The 20,882-nt window shown below is 45.4% G+C and overlaps 1 protein-coding gene and 1 pseudogene across 1 annotated transcript in view; one reads left to right on the forward strand and one right to left on the reverse strand.

Annotated features, from left to right (window-relative positions):
- Positions 1-4,249: 4,249 nt before the first annotated feature.
- Positions 4,250-20,882, reverse strand: part of TEX11 (testis expressed 11) — a 295,189-nt gene continuing 278,556 nt past the window's right edge. Inside the window, exons 27-29 of the mRNA XM_017349668.3 lie at positions 20,111-20,231; positions 6,423-6,587; positions 4,250-4,485 (exon numbers count right to left, since the gene is read on the reverse strand). Of these exons, the coding sequence (XP_017205157.3) occupies positions 4,414-4,485; positions 6,423-6,587; positions 20,111-20,231 (358 nt within the window). The 3' untranslated portion in view covers positions 4,250-4,413. The remainder of the gene's footprint in view (positions 4,486-6,422; positions 6,588-20,110; positions 20,232-20,882) is intronic.
- LOC103351860 (syntaxin-5-like) lies at positions 10,808-11,894 on the forward strand (annotated as a pseudogene).

Raw genomic sequence — 20,882 nt, forward strand, 5'->3', positions numbered from 1 at the left:
CTCTCTCTCTCTCTCTCTCCCTCCTTCCCTCTCTCTCTTTCTCTGTGGCTCTGCCTTTCCAATAAATAAATGTTTTTTAAAAATATCCAATAGCAAGAGCCATTCACTAGCGACCCATTTAGTTACATTAAAAAAACTAGAAGTGCAAGCTGAGACATTAATGGAAGTGAGTGTGTGGGACTTAGAAGTTTTCCATTCATTTTTTTTCCCCAACAAATGGAAAGATACTTTAAGTTTGTAGAAAATGGAATGAAAAGTTTAGTTTCTTTTGATGCAAAATATTTTGAAATCTACGCTTGGTTTTTTTCCCTTCATATAGAAAATCCCAAGCACCATGATAGAATGCGCAGCAATGAGAAAAACGCACATGGAGCCTAAGACTCTTGGAGGAAAGAGACTGATCAATTTACTCCAGAAGCAAATGTATGTTTATGAACTGTGAGGAACAAAACAGGGCGCTAAGAGCGAAGATAAGAAGATAACTCAGGGAAAGTTCACACATGAGCTGACTTCTCAATGACAAGTGGGCGTGAACCAAGGTGAAGGAAGCCAAGGGCAGATGCCAAGTGCAGCAAGTAAGCAATGGCACGTGCCTGCTTAAATGCTGACGTGGTCCCTTCTCCTAGGCAGGGGTGGGCGGCAGGGTCAGGGCTGAGGTGTGGCACTCAGCTAGGGGCTCTTGTGGCTGGGGGCTTTGCCAGAATCCTTGCTGTTGGTCAGGAAGGTGCAGTTAGGGCCAAGGAGACAGCCCACACAGCTGGGAGATTGGACCACACAGAAAGAATGGGCAAGTAAGAGAATATTTGAGGTTCTCGAGAGCCAGGCTTCTCCATGTTGGAAGAAGGAGCTGCAAATATAGAAAGGGGAGAAGGCTAGAATAAACCCACTGCTGTTGGATTGAAAACGGGAGGGCTCAGTGTGAATTCCTGTGTGTTTGTGTGTATACGTGTACAGATATGCACTATGCATGTATATTTTTGTATATGGATACACACCTTTATTTCCTAGCTCTGTCTACCAAGGGGACCTAGAATGGGACTCCAAGCAGCAATAGGAATATTCCTAGGTCCTAGATCTTGGGTAGTAACTAGCAGTCTCTATTAAGAGGAACCAGGGCTCCTGGGAGAAAGGACTGATTCCAGGGCTGGGGCAGGGAAGGCACAGGATTGCCCTGGAGATTTCATTGTGCCATAAAGTAAGGAAGTGCTCAGAGATGATGAGGTCATGTCAGCTGGGTGTAGGAGCTGTCTTTGGGCAGCAAAAACAGATAACAATAATAGTAGATTATATGGTGGCTGGCTCTGTGGCACAGCGGGTTAAAGCCCTGGCCTGAAGCACTGGCATCCCATGTGGGCACTGGTTCTAGTCCCAGCTGCTCCACTTCTGATCCAGCTCTCTGCTATGGCCTGGGAAAGCAGTGGAAGATGGCCCAAGTCCTTGGGCCCCTGTACCACATGGGAGACCGGGAAGAAGCTCCTGGCTCCTGGCTTCGGATTGGCCCAGCTCCAGCCATTGTGGCCATTTGGGGAGTGAACCAGCGGATGGAAGACTTTCTCTCTCTCTCTCTCTCTCTCTCTCTCTCTCTCTCTCTCTCCCCCTCTCTCCCTCTCTCCCTCTCTCCCTCTCTCCCTCTCCCTCTCCCTCTCCCTCTCCCTCTCCCTCTCCCTCTCCCTCTCCCTCTCCCTCTCCCTCTCCCTCTCCCTCTCCCTCTCCCTCTCCCTCTGCCTCTCTGTAACTCTGTCTTTCAAGGGAAAAATGACATTATGTACTGATTGGTATAATGCGCTAAGAACACATTACTTTAGTGGAAAGTTCAAGTAATTAGCCTGTGCTCCTCCAAAATGTCAAGGTCATTAAAGATAAAGGCAGACCGAGGACCTGTTTTAGTTAGCAGGAAATGACAATTAAGTGCAACTTATGATTCTGAATTTATGGCAGACTTTATTAGGACAATCAGTGAAATCTGAACAGGGTCTGCGGGTATCATCTTGCCATTGCTAGTTTCCCCATTTTGATGGTCATACTGTGTTAATGTGGGAAAATGCCCTTGTTTTAATAAAGGAGAATAAGGCAGAATATCTTCAAACTAGTCCCTTCCGTTCAGAAAGAAACAAGCAGTGAATAATAAGGCAACATGATAAAATGTCAACCAATAGGGAAACTTGGTGAAGGGTGTATGGAAGTTCTTTCTGCTAACATGCGGCCTTTCTTTTTTAAACATGAGTTTTCATGTTCTTTTAATTTTTAAAAACTTTTAACTTATTTTCATTTATTTGAAAGGCTGAGAGGAAAAAAAAACCCAGAGAGAAATCTTCTATATCCTGGTTCCCTTCCTAAATGTTCACAACAGCCGGGGCAGAGCCAGGCTGAAGCCAGGAGCCCCACCTGAGTCTCCCACATGGGAGGCAGGGCCCATGCACTTGAGTCATTATCTATGGTCTTCCAGGGTGCACATTAGCAGGAAGCTGGTTCCGAAGCAAAGGCAGGACTTGAACCTAGGCACTCTAATATGAGATGCAGGTGTCCCAAGTGGTGGCTTAACCACTGTACCACAATACCTGTCCCACAACACTTCTTAAGTTTGAAACTACTTCAAAATCAAAACCTAAAAAATGTTAATATGGGCCCAGCATTGTGGCACAGTACCTGAGCCACTGCTTGCCAACACTAGCATCCCATATTGGAGCACCACCTAGATTTCCCAGCTACTCTGCTTCCAATCTAGCCAGCTCCCTGCTAATGTGCCTGGGAAAGCAGCAGAAGATGGTTCAAGTACTTGGGCCCCTGCCACCCACATAGGAGACCTGGATGGAGTTCCAGGCTCCTGGCTTTGGCCTAGCCCCAGCCATTGCAGTCATTTGGGGAGTGAACCACCAGGTAGAAAATCACACACACATACTCTCTCTCTCTCTCCTTTCTCTCTCTCTCTCCTTTCTCTCTCTTTCCCCCTCTGTCACTTTGCCTTTCAAATAAATAAATAAGTATTAAAAAAACAAAACCAGGGGACTGTTGTGGCTCAGCAGGTTGAGCTGCAGCCTGTGACGCCGGCATCCCATATGGGCACTGGTTTGAGACCCGGCTGCTACACTTCCGGTCCAGCTCCCTGCTAATGACCTGGGAAAAGCAGTGGTAGGTGGCCCAAGTGATTGGGCCCCTGCTACCCACGTGGGAGACCCGGATGAAGCTTCTTGTTCCTGGTTTCAGCCTGGCCCAGCTCCAGCAGTTGCAACCATTTGGGGAGTGAACCAGCAGATGGAAGATCTCTCTTTCTTGCTCTCTTTGTAACTCTGCCATTCAAATAAATATAAATAAATCTTAATTAAAAAAATAAAACAAAACCCAAAACTGTTAATACAAATCAACTGGGGAAAAGCCCAATGTACTCTAATAGTGCTCTGGTGCCAGTGTAGGCAGCAGGAGGCTGTCACCCCCTGCACGGGGTAGACCCACCTGGGACATGGGATTTGGCTCTTGGACAGAGAGCTGCCCTGATCAGGTGAGGAAGGAACAGCTTAGGGGTCTGACAGTGCCTAACTTGAAGAAGAGAGGAAAGGGCCAGAGGAGAGGAAAGGGCCTGGCTTCTGTCCCCAGCTCTCCGAGGGGCATTTGGGATGGAGAGAGCACATTTATCATTGGGAGACAGATTTCTGCTCACATAAGAAAGGGCTCGCTCCCAGACAGCAAAAAAAAGTGGCTTGAGATATCTTGGGAGTCCCCTAGATGTGTTGTTGTTATTGTTTAAAGATTATTTATTCATCTGAAAGAGAGAGAGAGAGAGTTGACCCTCCATCTGCTGGTTCACTCTGTGGGTGCAGGGGCCCAGGCACTTGGGCCATCTGCTGCTGCTTTCCCAAGTGCATCAGCAGGGACTTGGCTCGGCAGTGGAGCAGCTGGGACTGGAAAGGGTGCTTGGGCATCCCAAGCAGCGGCTTAACCGGCTGCACCGCAACACCTGCCCCATGGATATGTTCTCAGACACATCACCGGGTTCTCCAGGATGTCACAGAGACATTTCATGGCTCAGACAACCACCGAGCTCCTTCCAGTGAAGAGTTTATGGTTATTTATTACTTTGGGGTAGTGGGCATTTGAGACTTTGGGAACACAATGCTATTTGTGTTGTACTGGGATGAACACCATGAACACCCTGCTTTGCTCACTTGGAGCATAAAGCTTTTTGCTCAAACATACGCTATTTTAATGTTTTGGAAAATTCATTTGCACCCTAGAAATGAGCTGATCACTGAGGTCAAGGTCAAAATGCTTTTATTTTCAAGAATCTCAGTTACGAACATGAAAATGACACCTGAGAGAACTGAACCAAAGACTCAAAAGTCTAGCAAAAATGCAAACATTCAACTTCGCAGTGTCGTCAAAAGGCTTGCCCGCTCGTGTGCTGTGCTGCAGTGGGTCTCACTCTCCGGTAAAAGCCGTGTCCCTCTTCTCAGACAGCGCTTGCATGAGCTCACTGCTCAGGATGTTCATCTGGGGAAGACAACACAAAACAGGTTTCTCGAAAGGAAAAGGAAATGTGGGAAAGCGTCCCAGACCTATGGCGATGGCACGAAGGCCAACCCTTCTCTTCTGAGACCGGAGGGGCCACTCTGAGGGTGAGGGGGTGCGGAGATAAAGCCCCCTCTTGAGGAAGAAGGTCCCAATACAACTAGGCCTGTTTGATAGGGCCAGGGCGATCACAAGGAAGATGGTGCTTAAAATACAACAAAGAGGGGCTGGCGCTGTGGCGTAGCAGGTAAAGCCTGCAGTGCCGGCATCCCATATGGGCGGCGGTTCGAGTCCTGGCTGCTCCATTTCCAATGCAGCCCCCTGCTAATGGCCTGAGAAAGCAATAGAAGGTGGCCCAGCCGGCGCCGCAGCTCACTAGGCTAATCTTCCACCTGTGGTGCCCGCACACGGGGTTCTAGTCCTGGTCGGGGCGCTGGATTCTGTCCCGGTTGCCCCTCTTCCAGGCCAGCTCTCTGCTGTGGCCCGGGAGTGCAGTGGAGGATGGCCCAAGTGCTTGGGCCCTGCACCCCATGGGAGACCAGGATGAGCACCTGGCTCCTGGCTTCGGATCAGCGCGATGCACCAGCCGCTGCGCGCCGGCTGTGGTGGCCATTGGAGGGTGAACCAACGGCAAAAGGAAGACCTTTCTCTCTCTCACTGTCCACTCTGCCTGTCACCCCGTGTGGGAGACCCGGAAGAAGCTCCTGGCTCCTGCCTTCGGATCGGCGCAGCTCCGACCATTGCAGCCATTTGGGGAGTGAACCAGTGGATGGAAGGCCTCTCTTTCTGCCTCTGCCTCTCTGTAACTCTTTCAAATAAATCAATAAATCTTTAAAAAAAAAGATCCTTGGTTTTTATTTGGTAACAAGGTTTTTTTCTCCACTAAATCTCTCCTGGTTAGCTAATGGCCCAGAAGCCTGCAACTGAGAAGAGTTCTGGGAGAAAACACTGGTTGGAACCAGTCACTGCTTTCAGTGAGGACACTCCTCCCCCCAAGCACTGGCATGGACAGTGCTGCTTCTCTCCAGAGCTCACTCCTGCTAGTCTTCATTTGCTGAGACTAAGGTCCCCCTTGTTCTGTATCCCTCCCGGTTCTCACTGTGGTTTCTTTTTTAAAGATTTATTTATTTGAAATGCAGAGTTACAGAGAGAGAGAGAGAAGAGAGAAGAGAGAGGAGAGAGACAGAGGCAGACACACACACACACACACACACACACACACACACAGAGAGAGAGAGAGAGAGAGAATCTTCCATCCTCTAGTTCACTTTCCAAATGGCCACAACAGCCGGGCTGGGCCAGCCTGAAGCCAGGACCCTAGAACTCTACCCAGATCTCCCATGTTGTTGCAGGGGGCCAAGCACTTGGGCCATCTTCCACTGCTTTCCCAAGCAAGCATATTAGCAGGGGGCTGGATGGGAAGTAGAGCAGCCAGGATTTGAACTGGTGCTCATATGGATGCCAGCATCACAGGCGGTGTCTTAACCTGCTGCGCCACAATGCCAGCCCCCTGGTTTTCATTCTAAGAAGTGACTGCTTATGGTTCCAAAGTGACTGCTTATGAAATTACAAAGGTACTTCCAAAAGTTTGCAGAAAATGGAATTAAGAGGTAAGTTTACTTTGGTACAAAAATTTTTGAAATCTGCATGCAAGGGGTCTTTTCCCAAAGTTTATGGAAAGTGTGTATTATGAAAAAACTATGCTTGACTTTCAAAATTTTCTTTGTGCCCCCAAAAACCTTATTTTTAATTCCATTTTCCAAAAACTTTTGGCAGTGGCCTCACATAGGGAACTACTGAGAGGAACAGGGATCAACCCTTTCCTGGCCACGGGAGGGAGGGGTCAGTCTTTCTGGAGGTCCTGCTGTAGCCTCTCTGCCCCGAGGTCATGCCAGCCACCCCAGCCTCTCCTTCTTCACCTGAACTTCATAGGTTTCCTTGAGGGAGCCCAGGTGGCAGACGAAGCGCATTGCCAGGGTACACCACTTCTCAGAATTCACGTACTTCTTCTTGCTAAACATTAATATCGCAGTGTTCCAGGACTTGGTCATCAGCCAGAGAACCTCCATTTCTGGGTAGCCTTCCTGAAATCCAAGAACAGTGGGTGTTGGGTCGTTCTTGCTGTCACAGCTCACTGCAGCGCCACCTGTGTCCCTGCCGCAGCCCGTTCCTGTTAAACAACAGGTGCTGCTGATACGCAGGGAGCCCGTGCTCCTGGAGAGCAGGAGGAGAGCGCCTGGAAGCGTTGTCAGCTGTAGAATATTCCACCGTGAGATGTCAGGAAGGGACATGTGAAGTGCTAAAGCAATAAGGCCCTCTGTGACTGAAGGAAGTTGCGGGGGGCGGGGAGACCCGGCATCGTGTATGAGGCCTCCCTTGATGCTGTCTCCAGACAGTTATGTTCCCAGTACCTGCCTCAACTGTTCAGACATTATCAAGAAATGGTTTTATTGCATCTCTTAATTTCCTTAACCAGAACCAGCGTGTGTTTGGAATAGAAAGCATATTCATCCTTAACCGTGACAATATCTTTAGCTGACAGGATTTATCAAGCTGTGAACAAATGGCATGTTTCCAAGCCGGTCCCTTAGGCTTATCAGTGGTGTGCAGTGTGACTAATGCAGGATGATCTTAGCTTCTTTGCAGTGCTTTGCAGTAGTGAGAAGGATTCGTCTAAAGAGCTACTTTCCCCGCCCTGCTCCGGGGGGGGGGGCGCAGTTTATGCGACGTCTTTATCGTCTTTATCCACACCCCCATGGCAGGCCCAGAAGGGGAAGTGCCAATGAAGCCCTGGGCATCAGCTTCCTGTCAGCACCAAGAGCCTTGTCCCAGCTTTCTTTCACTCGTTCTGATTTACAATAAATAAATAAATAAAAGTCTGTACATAAACCCTATGATGACTGGGGCACTAAGCGGAATGAGACAGTCTTCCAAAGGGCACACGATGCCTTTGGGGAGACACGGCGCCCCCCGTGAAGATGCTTGCACCTGCTACGTGCGTAAGGGCTCATCAGCGAGACACAGACACTAGGTGGTCTCCAGTAGAAGACAGGAACGGAGGCGGCACAGTCAGAAGCACCCAGTCTCCGTGTGAGAGGCCGCCCTGCATCTTCACCCCCTTGGTAAACTTCCACTTCTTCAAATTCAAGCACAGAAAGGTATTTCTTTCTCTCTGTTCCCATAGCAAGCTTTGCCTTCCTCGTAGAACCGATGCCACCTTGTTTGGGAACCTTACAGATTTGTCTCCTCCAGACTACTGAGTTACTTGAGTACAGGGGATTCTGGGGGTTCTTCATATAGATATATATACCTGAAGTGTATATATATATATATATATATATATAGTATTAGACTATATAGTCCAATTGGACTATATATAAGTATATAGCATATATTATATACCTGAAGTCTAACTATGCTTGGCACATAGTAAAGGCACAACCAATATTTACTCACTGAATGAATGAACAAATGACTCAATACCCAGTCCAACGCTACCTCCACAGTGAGGTTTTTCCCTGGATCTCCTTCATTTACTGCTCAAACCTGTCTCTTCTTCTGACTTAGTTCACGGATCATAACAGCACTCCTACCACTGTATTGTCTGTCTCCTTCACTAAGTGGGGACTCTCTTGAAGGCAAAATGTCATTTGCTTTTGTACCTTTACAGCCAGGCACAGCGTGTGATAGAGAGTGAGTGTTGTGATTTTAACTAGATGAGTGCAAAAAAAAAATGACTGAACAAACAAACATGACCTTGGGGTACATGAGTAGGACCTAGATACGTAGAGTATGTAAGAAGTGTCCTAAATAGGCACATCTGCAGAAACTGAAAGTAGATTAGTGATCGCCAAAGGCTGGGGAGGGTGGGGCGATAGCGGAGAGACCGCTAATGGGTATGGGGTTTCCTTTTGGGGTGATGAAAATGTTCTGGAATTAGATCATGGTGATGGTTGCACAACTTTGTGACTATACTAAAAACCACTGAACTGTATACTTTAAAATAGTGAGTTTCATGGTATTTTAATTCAATAGCAATAAAAACCAAGAATATGGTTACACAGAGAAGGGCATTCCATACGGGCAGGACAGAATAAATAAACTTGGAGTGTGCTTGAGCACGAGTGTGTCCCGGAGAAATGAAGAGCTGTTTGGCCTAAGCAGATGACTTACACAGACGACCTAATGGGAAGTAAGACTGGAAAAGTAGGACGGGGCTTCCTAAGCATTTCCCAAGTGCTCTTCCTCAGAACACTAGTACCATGAGAGCTGTTAACAGATGGTCTATGAAAATAGGGCTTTCTAGTCAAATGCATTTTGGAAATGCTGCATTTTATATATCACCCTCTTGGAACATTATGATGCACAGTAGTTCACTGGAAGTTTCAGGAAGTTTTATGGTAAAGAAGCCATGTAACTGTGTTTAATCCAGGGCATGTGAAATGTTCATGAACACCTCACGGGCTGGAGTGCACAGGGTTTTGCATCATCGGCCACAGAGTCGAGGAATTTATCCTGCTGGCGATGGGAAGGCACTGAAGGAGAGTGTATGATGAAATTGCAGTTTACTGAGATTGAAATGACAGTGGTGTTTAGAATACATCTGAGTGGGGGCAAATACAGTCAGAAAGACTTGTTTAAAGGCAGTGTAAGAGCCCAAGGATCAAACAGTGGGGTCAGAACTGAAGTAATGACAACACAAAGGGAAAGATGTAAGAAATATTCTACGTTGTGGCATAGCAGGTTAAACCATGACCTGAGACACCAGCATCCCAGATGGGTGCCAGTTCATGTCCTGTTTCACTTTTTTTTTTTTTTGACAGCCAGAGTGGGCAGTGAGAGAGAGACAGAGAGAAAGGTCTTCCTTTTCCGTTGGTTCACCCTCCAATGGCCGCTGCGGCCAGTGCACCGCGCTGATCCAAAGCCAGGAGCCAGGTGCTTCTCATGGTCTCCCTTGCGGGTGCAGGGCCCAAGCACTTGGGCCATCCTCCACTGCACTCCTGGGCCACAGCAGAGAGCTGGACTGGAAGAGGAGCAACCAGGACAGAATCCAGCACCCCGACTGGGACTAGAACCTGGTGTGCCGGCGCCGCAGGCTGAGGGTTAGCCTAGTGAGCCACGGCGCCAGCCTGTTTCACTTCTGATTCAACTCCCTGTTGATGTGCCTGGGAGGTCAGTGGAGGATGGCCTGAGTGCTTGGGCCCCTGTCACCCACGTGGGAGATCTGGGTGGAGTTCCAGGCTCCTGGCTTTGGCCTGGCTCAGCAGCCCTGGCTGTTGTGGCAATTTTGGGGTGAACCCCCAGCAGATAGAAGATCTCTCTCTCTCTCTCTCTCTCTCTCTCTAATTTTGTCTTTCAAATAAATATAAATAAAAGAATCAATAGAACTTGGTAACTGATTTGATATGGGGACTCAAAGACAACTCAACTGTAAAGGCCTCTAAAGTATACAGTTTGAATGGCTAAGAGAATGTGTGTATCATTGAAAGAAAAAATTGGAAGGAAATGTTTCTGGGGAACCTGTTGGTTTTGAGGTAACTTACTCGATATCATTAGCCAGATGACAGTTAAAGCATATTGATTGGCTTTATTTGGCTCCACCCTGGCTCAGTTCTGGCCATTGAGGCCCCAGCAGAGGGGCGCTCGCTCGCTTGCTCTCTCTCTCTCTGCCTCTTAAATTAATACTTTTTTTAAAAAACGGGGAAAAAAAGGTGGCCAGGGTAAAGAGGCCATCCTATTTGTCTAAAAGCTGGTAATTAGTGGCCTTGTAAAGTGTGGCTGACAGTGCAGAGTGACAGAATGAGCAATCCAAGAGGAGGAGTGACAGGTCAGCAGGGCCTTGCAGGCCACGTTTGGGATTTTGATCTATATTCTAAGAGCAGTGGGAAACTAGCTACCGAAGAGGATTAAGCAAGGTCACACATATTTGAAAATGTGAAAGATCTTCCTGGTGCTGCTGAGTGGAGAAAGATACAGAAGGAAGCAAGAGGAGATAGGAGAGCTGTTAAGAAGTTCCGCAGAAGCTGAGATAAAAGGTGATAACTTGAACTAGGTTGTTGATGGTAGAAGACAGGAAGAAGTTGATGAATTTAAGAAATAACTTAGGAGATTGGAATTCATGGGACTTGATGATAGATTAGAAACAGGAGCAAGGGGTCTTTTGTGGGGTTACAAGTGGCTTAAGTGCCCAGGGGGTAGGTGGTGATGGTCCAGGAGGTTGTGGTAGTGGTGGCTACAGCAGGCGGCAGAGAGGAGTCCAGGCTTACACATCTTAATGAATCAGCACACATGCTACAAGTCTAAAAATACGGATCAGAGGGTCTACCTAGGCCTCTCAAAGACACAGGTCCTATTCCCTGCAACTGCTGGCAGTAGCAGCATTGACATCACCCCTCTGCCTCCACCCCACCGCAATGGCTCTGGTCCCTCCCCCTCCAGACATCATGTCTTGCCAGGATTAGACCCAGGAGTTCCTATTTGCCTGAAAGTCATTGCAGAGTCACCAAAATGGAATCCAGGCAAATCAACCACTCTTTGCATGCGTGCTGTCTGACAGAGAAGTAAATTCACCCTCATGGCCAAGCCCATTGGGAAAGACCTCAGCAGCAGATTTGCCAAGATGGAGAGGCTGACAATATTGGCAAAGCACAAGTCCCTCTCTGATGATGAAGCAATGGAAACTGAGGTGCTAACACACACCATCAAACAGGACATCAACACCCTGAACAAACAATAAGCTCAGCTTCAGGATTTCCTGCGGGCCAAGGGCAGCCAAAGTGCCTGGCACCTCCAGAGCCATTCCAACACCACTGTGGGCTCCTTGCAGTCAAAACTGACTTCCATGTCCAATGACTTCAGAGCAATTTTAGAAGTGAAGATGGGGGCTGGTGCTGTGGTGTAGCAGGTAAAGCTGCTGCCTGCAGTGCCAGCATCCCATATGGGTGCCAGTTCAAGTCCCGGCTACTCCACTTCCTATCCAGCTCTCTGCTATGGCCTGGGAAAGCAGTAGAAGATGGCCCAGGTGCTTGGGCCCCTGCACCTGCGTCCCTAGGGACGGGGCCATTGCCATGGTGGCCCCTCAGAGCAGCCAGCAGCTGCAGCTCATGGACTGGCAGGATTCCTCCATCCAGAGTTGAGCAAACCCCACGGAGAACACTGAGTCTACAACGGTTGAGCTGGGCTCCATCTTTTAGCACTTAGCGCACATGGTTGAAGAACAAGAGGAGGCCACCCAGAGGATCAACGAGAACATGCTAGGAGCCCAGCTGGGCGTTGAGGCTGCCCATTCAGAGGTCCTCAAGTACTTCCAGTCAGTCACCTCCAACTGCTGGCCCATGGTCAAAACCTTCCTCATCCTCATGGTCTTTAACTTTGTCATCTTCCTTGCTTGAACCCTTTCCACACTGAAGTACTTGTAAGAGGTTGGGGGAAATTTTCTGGGAGGGCAGTGGCCAGTGCTGCCACTGAGCCTGTGCAGACTGCTGGGGTGGGAAGTCCTGTTTCTCTGGAACTGCTAAGAATGGCCACTGCCCCTGGTTCCCACCCCTCGCCTCCGGCCATCTTGTCCTCTGCTCACCACCCTCAGGCCTATGAAACACACGGTTCTGGATTTAGGCTCTGCTGAGAAGTGTCTGGAAAGCAGCAGGGGGCCAGTGGGGGAGGGGGACTCCACTGGGAGCCTTTATAAACCCTCCGCTGCCTCTCCCACAGGAACCTTCAGCAGCAAGGGAAATGTTGTCCTGCCTCAACTTCCTGAGAGCGAGGAGAGGAGGCGAAACTGTCCCAGCTGAGTTAGAACTCGGAGCTCCTTCTTCCTCTCCACCGTGCGAGGCAGCGAGCCCTGACCCCTTCGGCTGCCTGCACAACCCCTAACAGTAGTGGCTGCTGGTGGCTCTCAATCTGTCCAGCGTGTTGCGGCTGGTCTTCTCCCAATTACAGCAAGACTGTCAGTCTTTACGATAAAGAAAAAGAAAAGAAAGTAATGAAAAGAAAGCAACAGGAGGAGTGAGGGAGGTGTTGAGGATGCCTCCTAGATGTCTGGTTTGGGCTCCTGGTTAGGTGTCAGTTCAGTGTTGAGGTGTTTGCTCTGTTGGCTTTTGGGGGCTCATATTTCAAACCGGTTTTCTCTGTCCTCAACATCTTTCTACACATGGTACTCAGGCGTATCTCTATCTCGATTGTGTGTGTCCTGGGACTCAAAATCCCCACTTTTTAAGGCTCTCCCCAAATTCCCTAAGCAAATATAACCTCCATCAGCTTTATGGAGACACAATTCACATACCACACAGCTCACCTATGGTAGTATGTGATTCAGTGGTTTTCAGTACATGCACAGAGTGCTGCCATTGTCATTGCCATCAGTTCTAGAACATTTCCATCCCTATGAGCTCCTTATTTTTCACCAGTAACTTCCTCCACCATTAAAATTCCATCCCCCTTAGCTGGTGCTGTGGCGCAGTGGGTTAAAGCCCTGGCCTGAAGCGCCGGCATCCCATAAGGGCGCTAGTTCTAGTCCCGGCTGCTCCTCTTCCGATCCAGCTCTCTGCTGTGGCCTGGGAAAGCAGTGGAAGATGGCCCAAGTCCTTGGGCCCCTGCACCCACGTGGGAGACCTGGAAGAAGCTCCTGGCTCCTGGCTTCGGATCAGCTCAGCTCCGGCCATTGCAGCCATCGGGGGAGTGAACCAGCGGATGGAAGACCTCTCTCTCTGTCTCTACCTCTCTAACTCTAGCTTTTCAAATAATAATAATAATAATAATAATAATAAAAGTTCCATCCCCCTCGAATTTCTAATGCAATTTCTGTCTTTTATTTATTGGCCTATTCTGGACATTTAAGATAAATGGATTCATGCAATTATGCAGTACTTTGTATTGTCTTCAAATATGTCAGGATTTCATCCTTTTTTATGGACAAATACTATTCCGTTGTATAGAAATACCACATTTCATTTGTCAATTCATAAGTTGGTAGACATTTGGGTTGTTTCTATTTTTGGCTCGATGAATAATTCCACTATGAACATTTGTGTATGAATTTTTGTGGGGGAATGTGCTTTCATTCCTCTCAGGTATAAACCTAGGAATGGAATTGCTGGGTCTTATGGTACTTCTGTTTAAACTTCTGAGGAACTACCAGGCTGCTTTTCAAAGCAGCTGCACCATGTGATAAACCTACACCATATGAAGGCACCAGCTTTTTGTTAATAATTGTTAGCATTAGTCTTTTTGATTCGTGCCATCTTAGTAGGTGTTAAGTAGTAGAACATTGTGTATTTTTCAAAAGATTTATTTATTTGAAAGAGAGAGACAGAGAGACAGAGAGACAGAGACAGAGAGAGATCTTTCATCTGCTGGTTCACTCCCTAGATGGCCATAACGACCAGGGCTGGGCCAGTCTGAAGCCAGGAGCCTGGAGTTTCCTCTGGGTCATCCATATGAGTGCAGGGGCTGAAGCATGTGGACCATCTTCCACTGCATTCCCCAGGCTATCAGCAGAGAACTGGATCAGAAGAGAAGCAGCTGGGACACGAACCGGCACCCATATGGGATGCTGGCGCCGCAGGCACAGGTTTAGCCCACTATGCCACAGCACTGGCCCCGAATTTTGTGCTTTGATTGTATGCTGCTGATGAATAATGATGTTGAACATCTTTTCATGTGTTTATTGGCCACTAAATACCTTCTTTAGAAAAATGTTGATTCACCGGGCTTGGTCACTAAAAAAAAATTTAGTGATCTGTATTTATATTTGTGAGTTGTAAGACTTCATTTCAGAGGTGGAAGTCTCTGGTAACCTCATTTTATTGATGAAGAAATCAAGGCTCAGAGAGGTGGCACCATCTGCTGAGGCTACACAGCCTGTTGGTGGCACAGATGAGACAGAGGTCGGGGGCACCGACTCCTGGATCGGGCTGCTCTCTATATTTTCAATATTATTAATAGCACACCCTGTAAAAATTGGGGAAAATCTATGCAGCCATTTTCACCTCGTGTCTTAACAGACAGAATTGTGTTTCTGCTTATACAGGTCCCCTCCATTAATTGTGAGCTTGAACAACTTGGTGTATGCTTATTAGCCAGTCTTCTTTTGCAGACTACCTAATCATAGCTTTTGTCCATTTTTGTCTAGTGTTGATCATCTTTTTCAGATTGATTTTAACTTAAATGTTTTACAAATATTTTATTCAAGTCTGTAGCTTAAAATTTTTTCTGGCACCTTGGGTTGTTTACTAATTTATGTAATCTGACCTACTTTTTTCCCCCGAGCACCTTCTGGTGGCTGCTCCCCACTCTGATTCAAGAAAGTTTTCCTATACTCTCTCCTCATGCTTTTCTAGCTTTGATTTTTTATATTCAGCTCCTTAATTAATCTGTGTTTTCTTTCTTCTTCCTTTTGTACTTTATTTTTGTGCATGGTATAAGGCAAAAAGAATACTAACAGCTACCAATTAATTGACACCAGGGAGCAAAGATCCAGGTAATTTAGTACTTTCTCCTGAGAAAAACGGAATGGGAGCAGATGAGACTTCCACAAAAATGGGCAGTGAGGGCTTTGTCATGTTGAGTAAAGATCCTGCCTAGGAGGAGGTGAAAGTTGATGCTAGCAATAATATTAGACTATTGTCTGGACAAGGTCCTGTAAGTTTTATTCAGGTGTGGAGGAGGGTTGGGTGAGGTTATGGATAGCCTTGAGGGTAAGGGTAAGGACTTGGAAAATATGGTGCTATTAGAGATTTGGGGCAGAAGGAAGGAGTGATAACAGCACAGGCTGCATTTCTGGAAGACATTTTATAAGGATACACAGGAAAAACTGAAGAAGAGCCAGAGACCAATTAGGAAACTAACTACAGAAATCTAGGAGAAAGACAATATCAACATCTAACTCAAAGATGCCTTTGCATGAATCTCAATTCTAGTCTCACAGAGACGTGAGGCTTTAAAGAAGGAAGACATATTTATTTTAAATGTTTATTTATTTACTTTCATATACTTGAAAGCCAGAGAGAGAGAGAGAGAGAGAGAGAGAGAGATTCCTCCATCTGTTTGCTCACTCACTTCCCAAATGCCATGCTGGGCATTTCCTGAATGTGCGGGGTTGGGCCATGCTGAAGCCAGGAGACCAGAATTCCATTCAGGTTTCCCATGTGGGTGGCACGGATCCAAGTATTTGAACTATTATCTGCTGCCTTTCCAGGTACATCAGCAGGAAGCTGGACTGGAAGCGTGGAGTACCCAGGACTTGAACCAGAACTCCAGTATGGGATGTGGTTATCTCAAGTGGCTGCTTAACTTGCTGCACCAGGATGCCCGGCCCAAGATTTAGAGGAAAGAAAACCCTTAAGCCTTTCCTTTGAACTGCAATTTCTTAGCAAGAACTGGTAAAGAAGATATGCCTGCTAGTGGAAAGAGCTTGGTAATTGAGGAGCAATAGATTGTTAATGTTTTCTCAAAAATTTGTATATTAAAATCTTAGCTCCCAAGGTGACGATATAAGGAGGTAGGGTCACTGAGAGGTCATTAGGTCATGAGGACACAGCCCTCATGAATAGAATTAATGCCCTTAAAAACAGAGTCACTGGAACTGGAGGATAAAGCCACCGTCTGCAGTGCCGGCATCCCATATGGGTGCCGGTTCTAGTCCTGGCTGCTCCTCTTCCGATCCAGCTCTCTGCTGTGGCCTGAGAAAGCAGTAGAAGATGGCCCAAGCACTTGAGCCCTTGCACCCGTGTGGGAGACAGAGAAGAAGCTCCTGGTTCCTGGCTTTGGAAATGCACAGCTCTGGCTTTTGCAGCCACCTGGGGAGTGAACCAATGGATGGAAGACCTCTCTCTGCCTTTCCGTAGCTCTGCCTTTCAAGTAATTAAGTAAATCTTTTTTTTTTTTTTTTAAAAAAAGGAGAGACGCTATAAAGATCCTTTGTTCCTTCTTCCATGTGAGGTTATAGTGAGAAGAGAGCTGTCTGTGAGAAAATGGGTCTTCATCAGATATTGAATCTGCAGGCACCCTGATCTTGGACTTACTAGCCTCCAGAACTGTGAGAAGTAAATTTCTGTTGTTTATAAGCTACCCAGCCTATGGTATTTCATTATAATAGCCCACACTAACTAAGACAAAAGGTCAGAGGGCCTGGGGTCTCTCATTCATTAGCTATGAATGACCTTAGGCAAACTGGCAACCTGACTTTTTTGAATCATATAAATTTCCTCGTTTGTAAATCAAGGATGATAATAGCAGCATTGTCTATTTCATGGGATTTCTGTGGGGGAGGTCATGCGAGATAAGGAATGTAAAAGTGCTCATAAACTATAAAGCACTGTACTGGGAAGCTTGAGCCTTTTTTTGCATAATAGCCATTTGATAGTGCATGGAGGCACTTGATAAAGGTTATCTGTTCAACAAATAATACAAGTCAGTAAAAAGTCAATCAAAGGCAAAATTTTCTCCCAAGCACTTCAAACAGAGGAGATGCACAGCACACTCAAACAGGAAAAAGCAACACATACAATATAAAGCGTCAAGACAGCTAAGTTAATCTCTGTATGAAAAAGCTAACTATTCAGTCATGTTTCAGAGGATGAGCAATAATGGACAGGAAAATTGTCAGAGAGGTAGAAACACATCAAACTCTCTAACAGTCAACTCAAGAACCTGAGAGCTGCAACTGTAATGTATTTGATAGAATAAAACAAACAAATAAAATAAAAACTAGAATAAAATAAATTAAATCAAAATGCTTAGAGAAAGTTTTGGCTTTTATAGAGTCTGGAAATTTGGAGTTACAGCATAATCTAACTTTTTTTTAACCTTTAAAGCATTTATATATTTGAGAGACAGAGCGACAGAGACAGAGCGAACTCCCATCCGCAGGTCAGGAACTCAATTGAGGTCGCCTACTTGGGTGACAGGAACTTGATTACTTGAGCCATCACTGCCGTCTCCCATGGCTTGCATTAGCAGAAAGCTGGAGTCAGAAGCAGACCTGGGCATGAAACCCAGGCACCCCCATGGTGGGATGCCGGTGTCTTAACCAACATGTGAACTGCTAAGTCAAATGCCTGCCCCATAGAATCTGATTTTAGTTTGTATTAGTTGACTATAGCAAACACACTTGAAAGTTCAGATGAGGCTCATGGCTTAGAAATGTGGTTTTTTTTCTTCTTCCCAAAATACAGTAAAAGAAAAAATCCAAAATGTTCGATGTTGACGTGTTCTTCTTAAATTCTCACAGGCCACAATTACATAGCTCCAGAATTCTACACTTCTGTTAGTCACTGCTAGTTTGTACCAGGCTGTCACCCTGCTATATTATACTGTTCCACCAGCTGTTGTGGTTGGTAGATATTTGTGTATGAAAAAGGAGTTAAGGCCAGAGCAGTCAGGATCCTTAGATATTAACATGGGCTCAAATAATGACCATGTGGGGATTTAAGCAAGCCATCTAACCTTCTGCTTTATCGCTGCCTTATACAAACAATACTGCCTTAAATGTGTATGAGCTGTTAAAGTTTATAACACATATATTTTTACACTGATCCTTACAAGCCAAGTGTGGGAGAGTCGGAGCAGATATTATTCTTTTTACAAATGAGAAAATGAAAGTCAAACAGCAGAGGAGTGATATCCATATACAAAAACAAACAAAAGCAATTGAAACCTCTGCTTCACACCAGATACAAAAATTAACTCAAAATGAATCTATATGTAAGAGATAAAGGCATAAAACTTCTACAAGAATACAGAAGAGAAAATTTTTGTAAATTTGGTCATGCAAAGATTTCTTAGCATGACCAAAAACATTTACTACAAAAGAAAAAATTGTACCACTAAAATGGAAAACTTTTACTCTTTAAATTATTCCATTAAGAAAATAAAAAGACAAGGCTGGTGCTGTGACATAGTAGATAAAGCCTCTGCCTGCAGCACCAGCAACCAATATATGGCACCTATATGGTGCCAGTTGGTTCAAGTCCTGGCTGTTCCAATTCTGATCCAGCTCCCTGCTGATGGCCTGGGAAAGCAGTGGAAAATGGCCCAAGTCCTTGGGCCTCTGCACCTGTGTGGGAGACTCAGCAGAAGCTCCTGGCTTTTGATCAGCCCAGCTCTGGCCGTTGTGGCCATTTGGGGAGTGAACCAGCAGATGAAAGACCTCTCTCTCTCTCTGTTTCTCCCTTTCTCTGTCAGTAACTTTGCTTCTCAAATAAATAAATAAATATTTAAAAAGAAATGAAAAGAGAAAGACAAGCTAGAGTCTGTGAGAAAATATTTACAAAGCATGCATCTGGATAAAGGACTTATATTCCAAATGTAGAAAGAACTCCTTCAATTCAACCAAAGGATGACTCAATTTTTAAAATGAGAAAATAACTGAGCAGAAATTTTTTCAAAGAAGATATAGAAATGGTTAATAAGTACATGAAAAATTTTCAACACCATTAGCCATCAAGGAAATACAAATCAAAACCATACTGAGATACCACTGCACACCACTAGCATATCTGTAATAATAATAAAAAAAAGATGGGCAATAGTGAGTGTTGGTGAGGATGTGGAGAAGATGAAATCCTTATACACTGCTGGTGGGAATGTCAGATGGTGTGGCCACCTTGGAAAACAGATTGCAGGTCCTCACAAAGTTAAGAGTTACCAGGTCACCCAGCAATTCCACTCCTAGGTATATATCCAGAAGTGAAAAAAACGTGTCCACATGAAGACCTGTACATGAATGTTCATAGCAGTATCATTCCTAAGAGCCAGAAGATGGAAACAACTCAAATGTCTAACAGTGTGAATGGATAAACAAAATATAATAATAGAATATTATTCAGCAAGAAAAAAGGATGAAATACTGATAATGCTACAACATGGAGGAGGCTCAACAATATTACACAAAGTGAAAGAAGCCAGACACAAGAGGCCACATACTATATGATTTCATTTACATGAAATGTCCAGAAATTGAGATTCTATAAGGATAGGGAACAGATCTATGGTTGCCTAGAGCTGGGAGCAGAAATCGACTGCAAATAGGCAAGAGGAAACTTTATGGAATTACGTAAATGTTCAAAACTGAATTGCAGTGAGAATTAAACCCATCCAGAAATTTACCGAATTGTGCACATAATAATGGGCAAATTTCGTGACAATGTAAATCATGCCTCGAGAAAGCTAACTTAATTCCCCAATAAACCTGCACTGAAAAGAAACAGAAATCAGAGAGGAGGGACTGAGAAGCAGGCCTTCAGCATCCCTTGTACTCTCTCACTTGCCTCTGAGAAATGGTGGGAATAACAATCAGCATTTTCATGGGTCAGTCTCATCACAGGGGAAGTAATGATTCTACTGGGCTTTGAAAATACAAAATAGTTCAAAATGCACAGTGGTGCTGCTATTTTGACCTATTCTAAAACACACCTGTGATAAAAATTTCTACTTTTAACTATTTAGATTTCATAAACTCAGGGAAGATTTTATAATGTGTGACTACATAGTGATATGAATATACCCAAGAAACTCATCTCAGGAAGCATTATTCTACTTAATTTCTGCTACACAAGACAATTCAGTTCTTTAAGATTAGCTGAAAATTTCATATCACTGTTTAACTTACAGTGTGGTTCATAAGTCTCAGAGCATCTTCAAAATAGCCCCAAATGTCTTCCAGGGGACAGAGCTCGACCCTCGATGGCCTCTCTGGCATTGAGAGGCTAATCAAGTTGTGCACACATGTGCTGAAAATCAAAAAAGAGAAAACTCAGCCCATAAGGAAAGAAATCATTGGCTTCAGGGCTGAGATAAGTAAAATCTGGATCTCATCCCAGACTAAGCTTCAAAACACTTCTGTTCTTCCCTTGGTTTTATCTGGACTCCAAGCTCAGAGGACAGATTTTTGAAGCTGTAAAAGAGGTCCTACTTTGTATCATACTTGAGGCTGTCTTTCACTCTTTCTTAGCTTCCTGCCTGACGTTAAGACTGTTCATTCGCTGTGACCGTTTATTATATTTTATGATTGCAGGCATTTTAAAGGACATTCTTACTTCCTCTAATGGGCAAGGAAATTGGGATTTAAACTGGGAGTTACTCCAGGAGAACTGTCTCTCATGTCTCAGAACAGAAAGATTGTAATAAAATTTTCCAGAAAAATCACACAACATCTATTTCCATGTCTGGCCATGGGAAACAAAAAAACTCTAATAAATAATATCTCCTATACCACCTACTGGTATTACAAGAAAAGTACTTAGAAAAAAATGTTAACCTCTGTTGAATTGGGGTGGTGGATACATTGGTGTTTGTTATATGTCTAGAATATTTGCTAATGAAACAAAGGAAGGAAGATATTCAGCACTTTGGTTGTCTAATTAGACTCAGCCAGGGAAGCA

This window comes from Oryctolagus cuniculus, chromosome X, assembly GCF_964237555.1.
Source record: "Oryctolagus cuniculus chromosome X, mOryCun1.1, whole genome shotgun sequence".
In the NCBI taxonomy this organism is placed as follows: Eukaryota; Metazoa; Chordata; class Mammalia; order Lagomorpha; family Leporidae; genus Oryctolagus; species Oryctolagus cuniculus.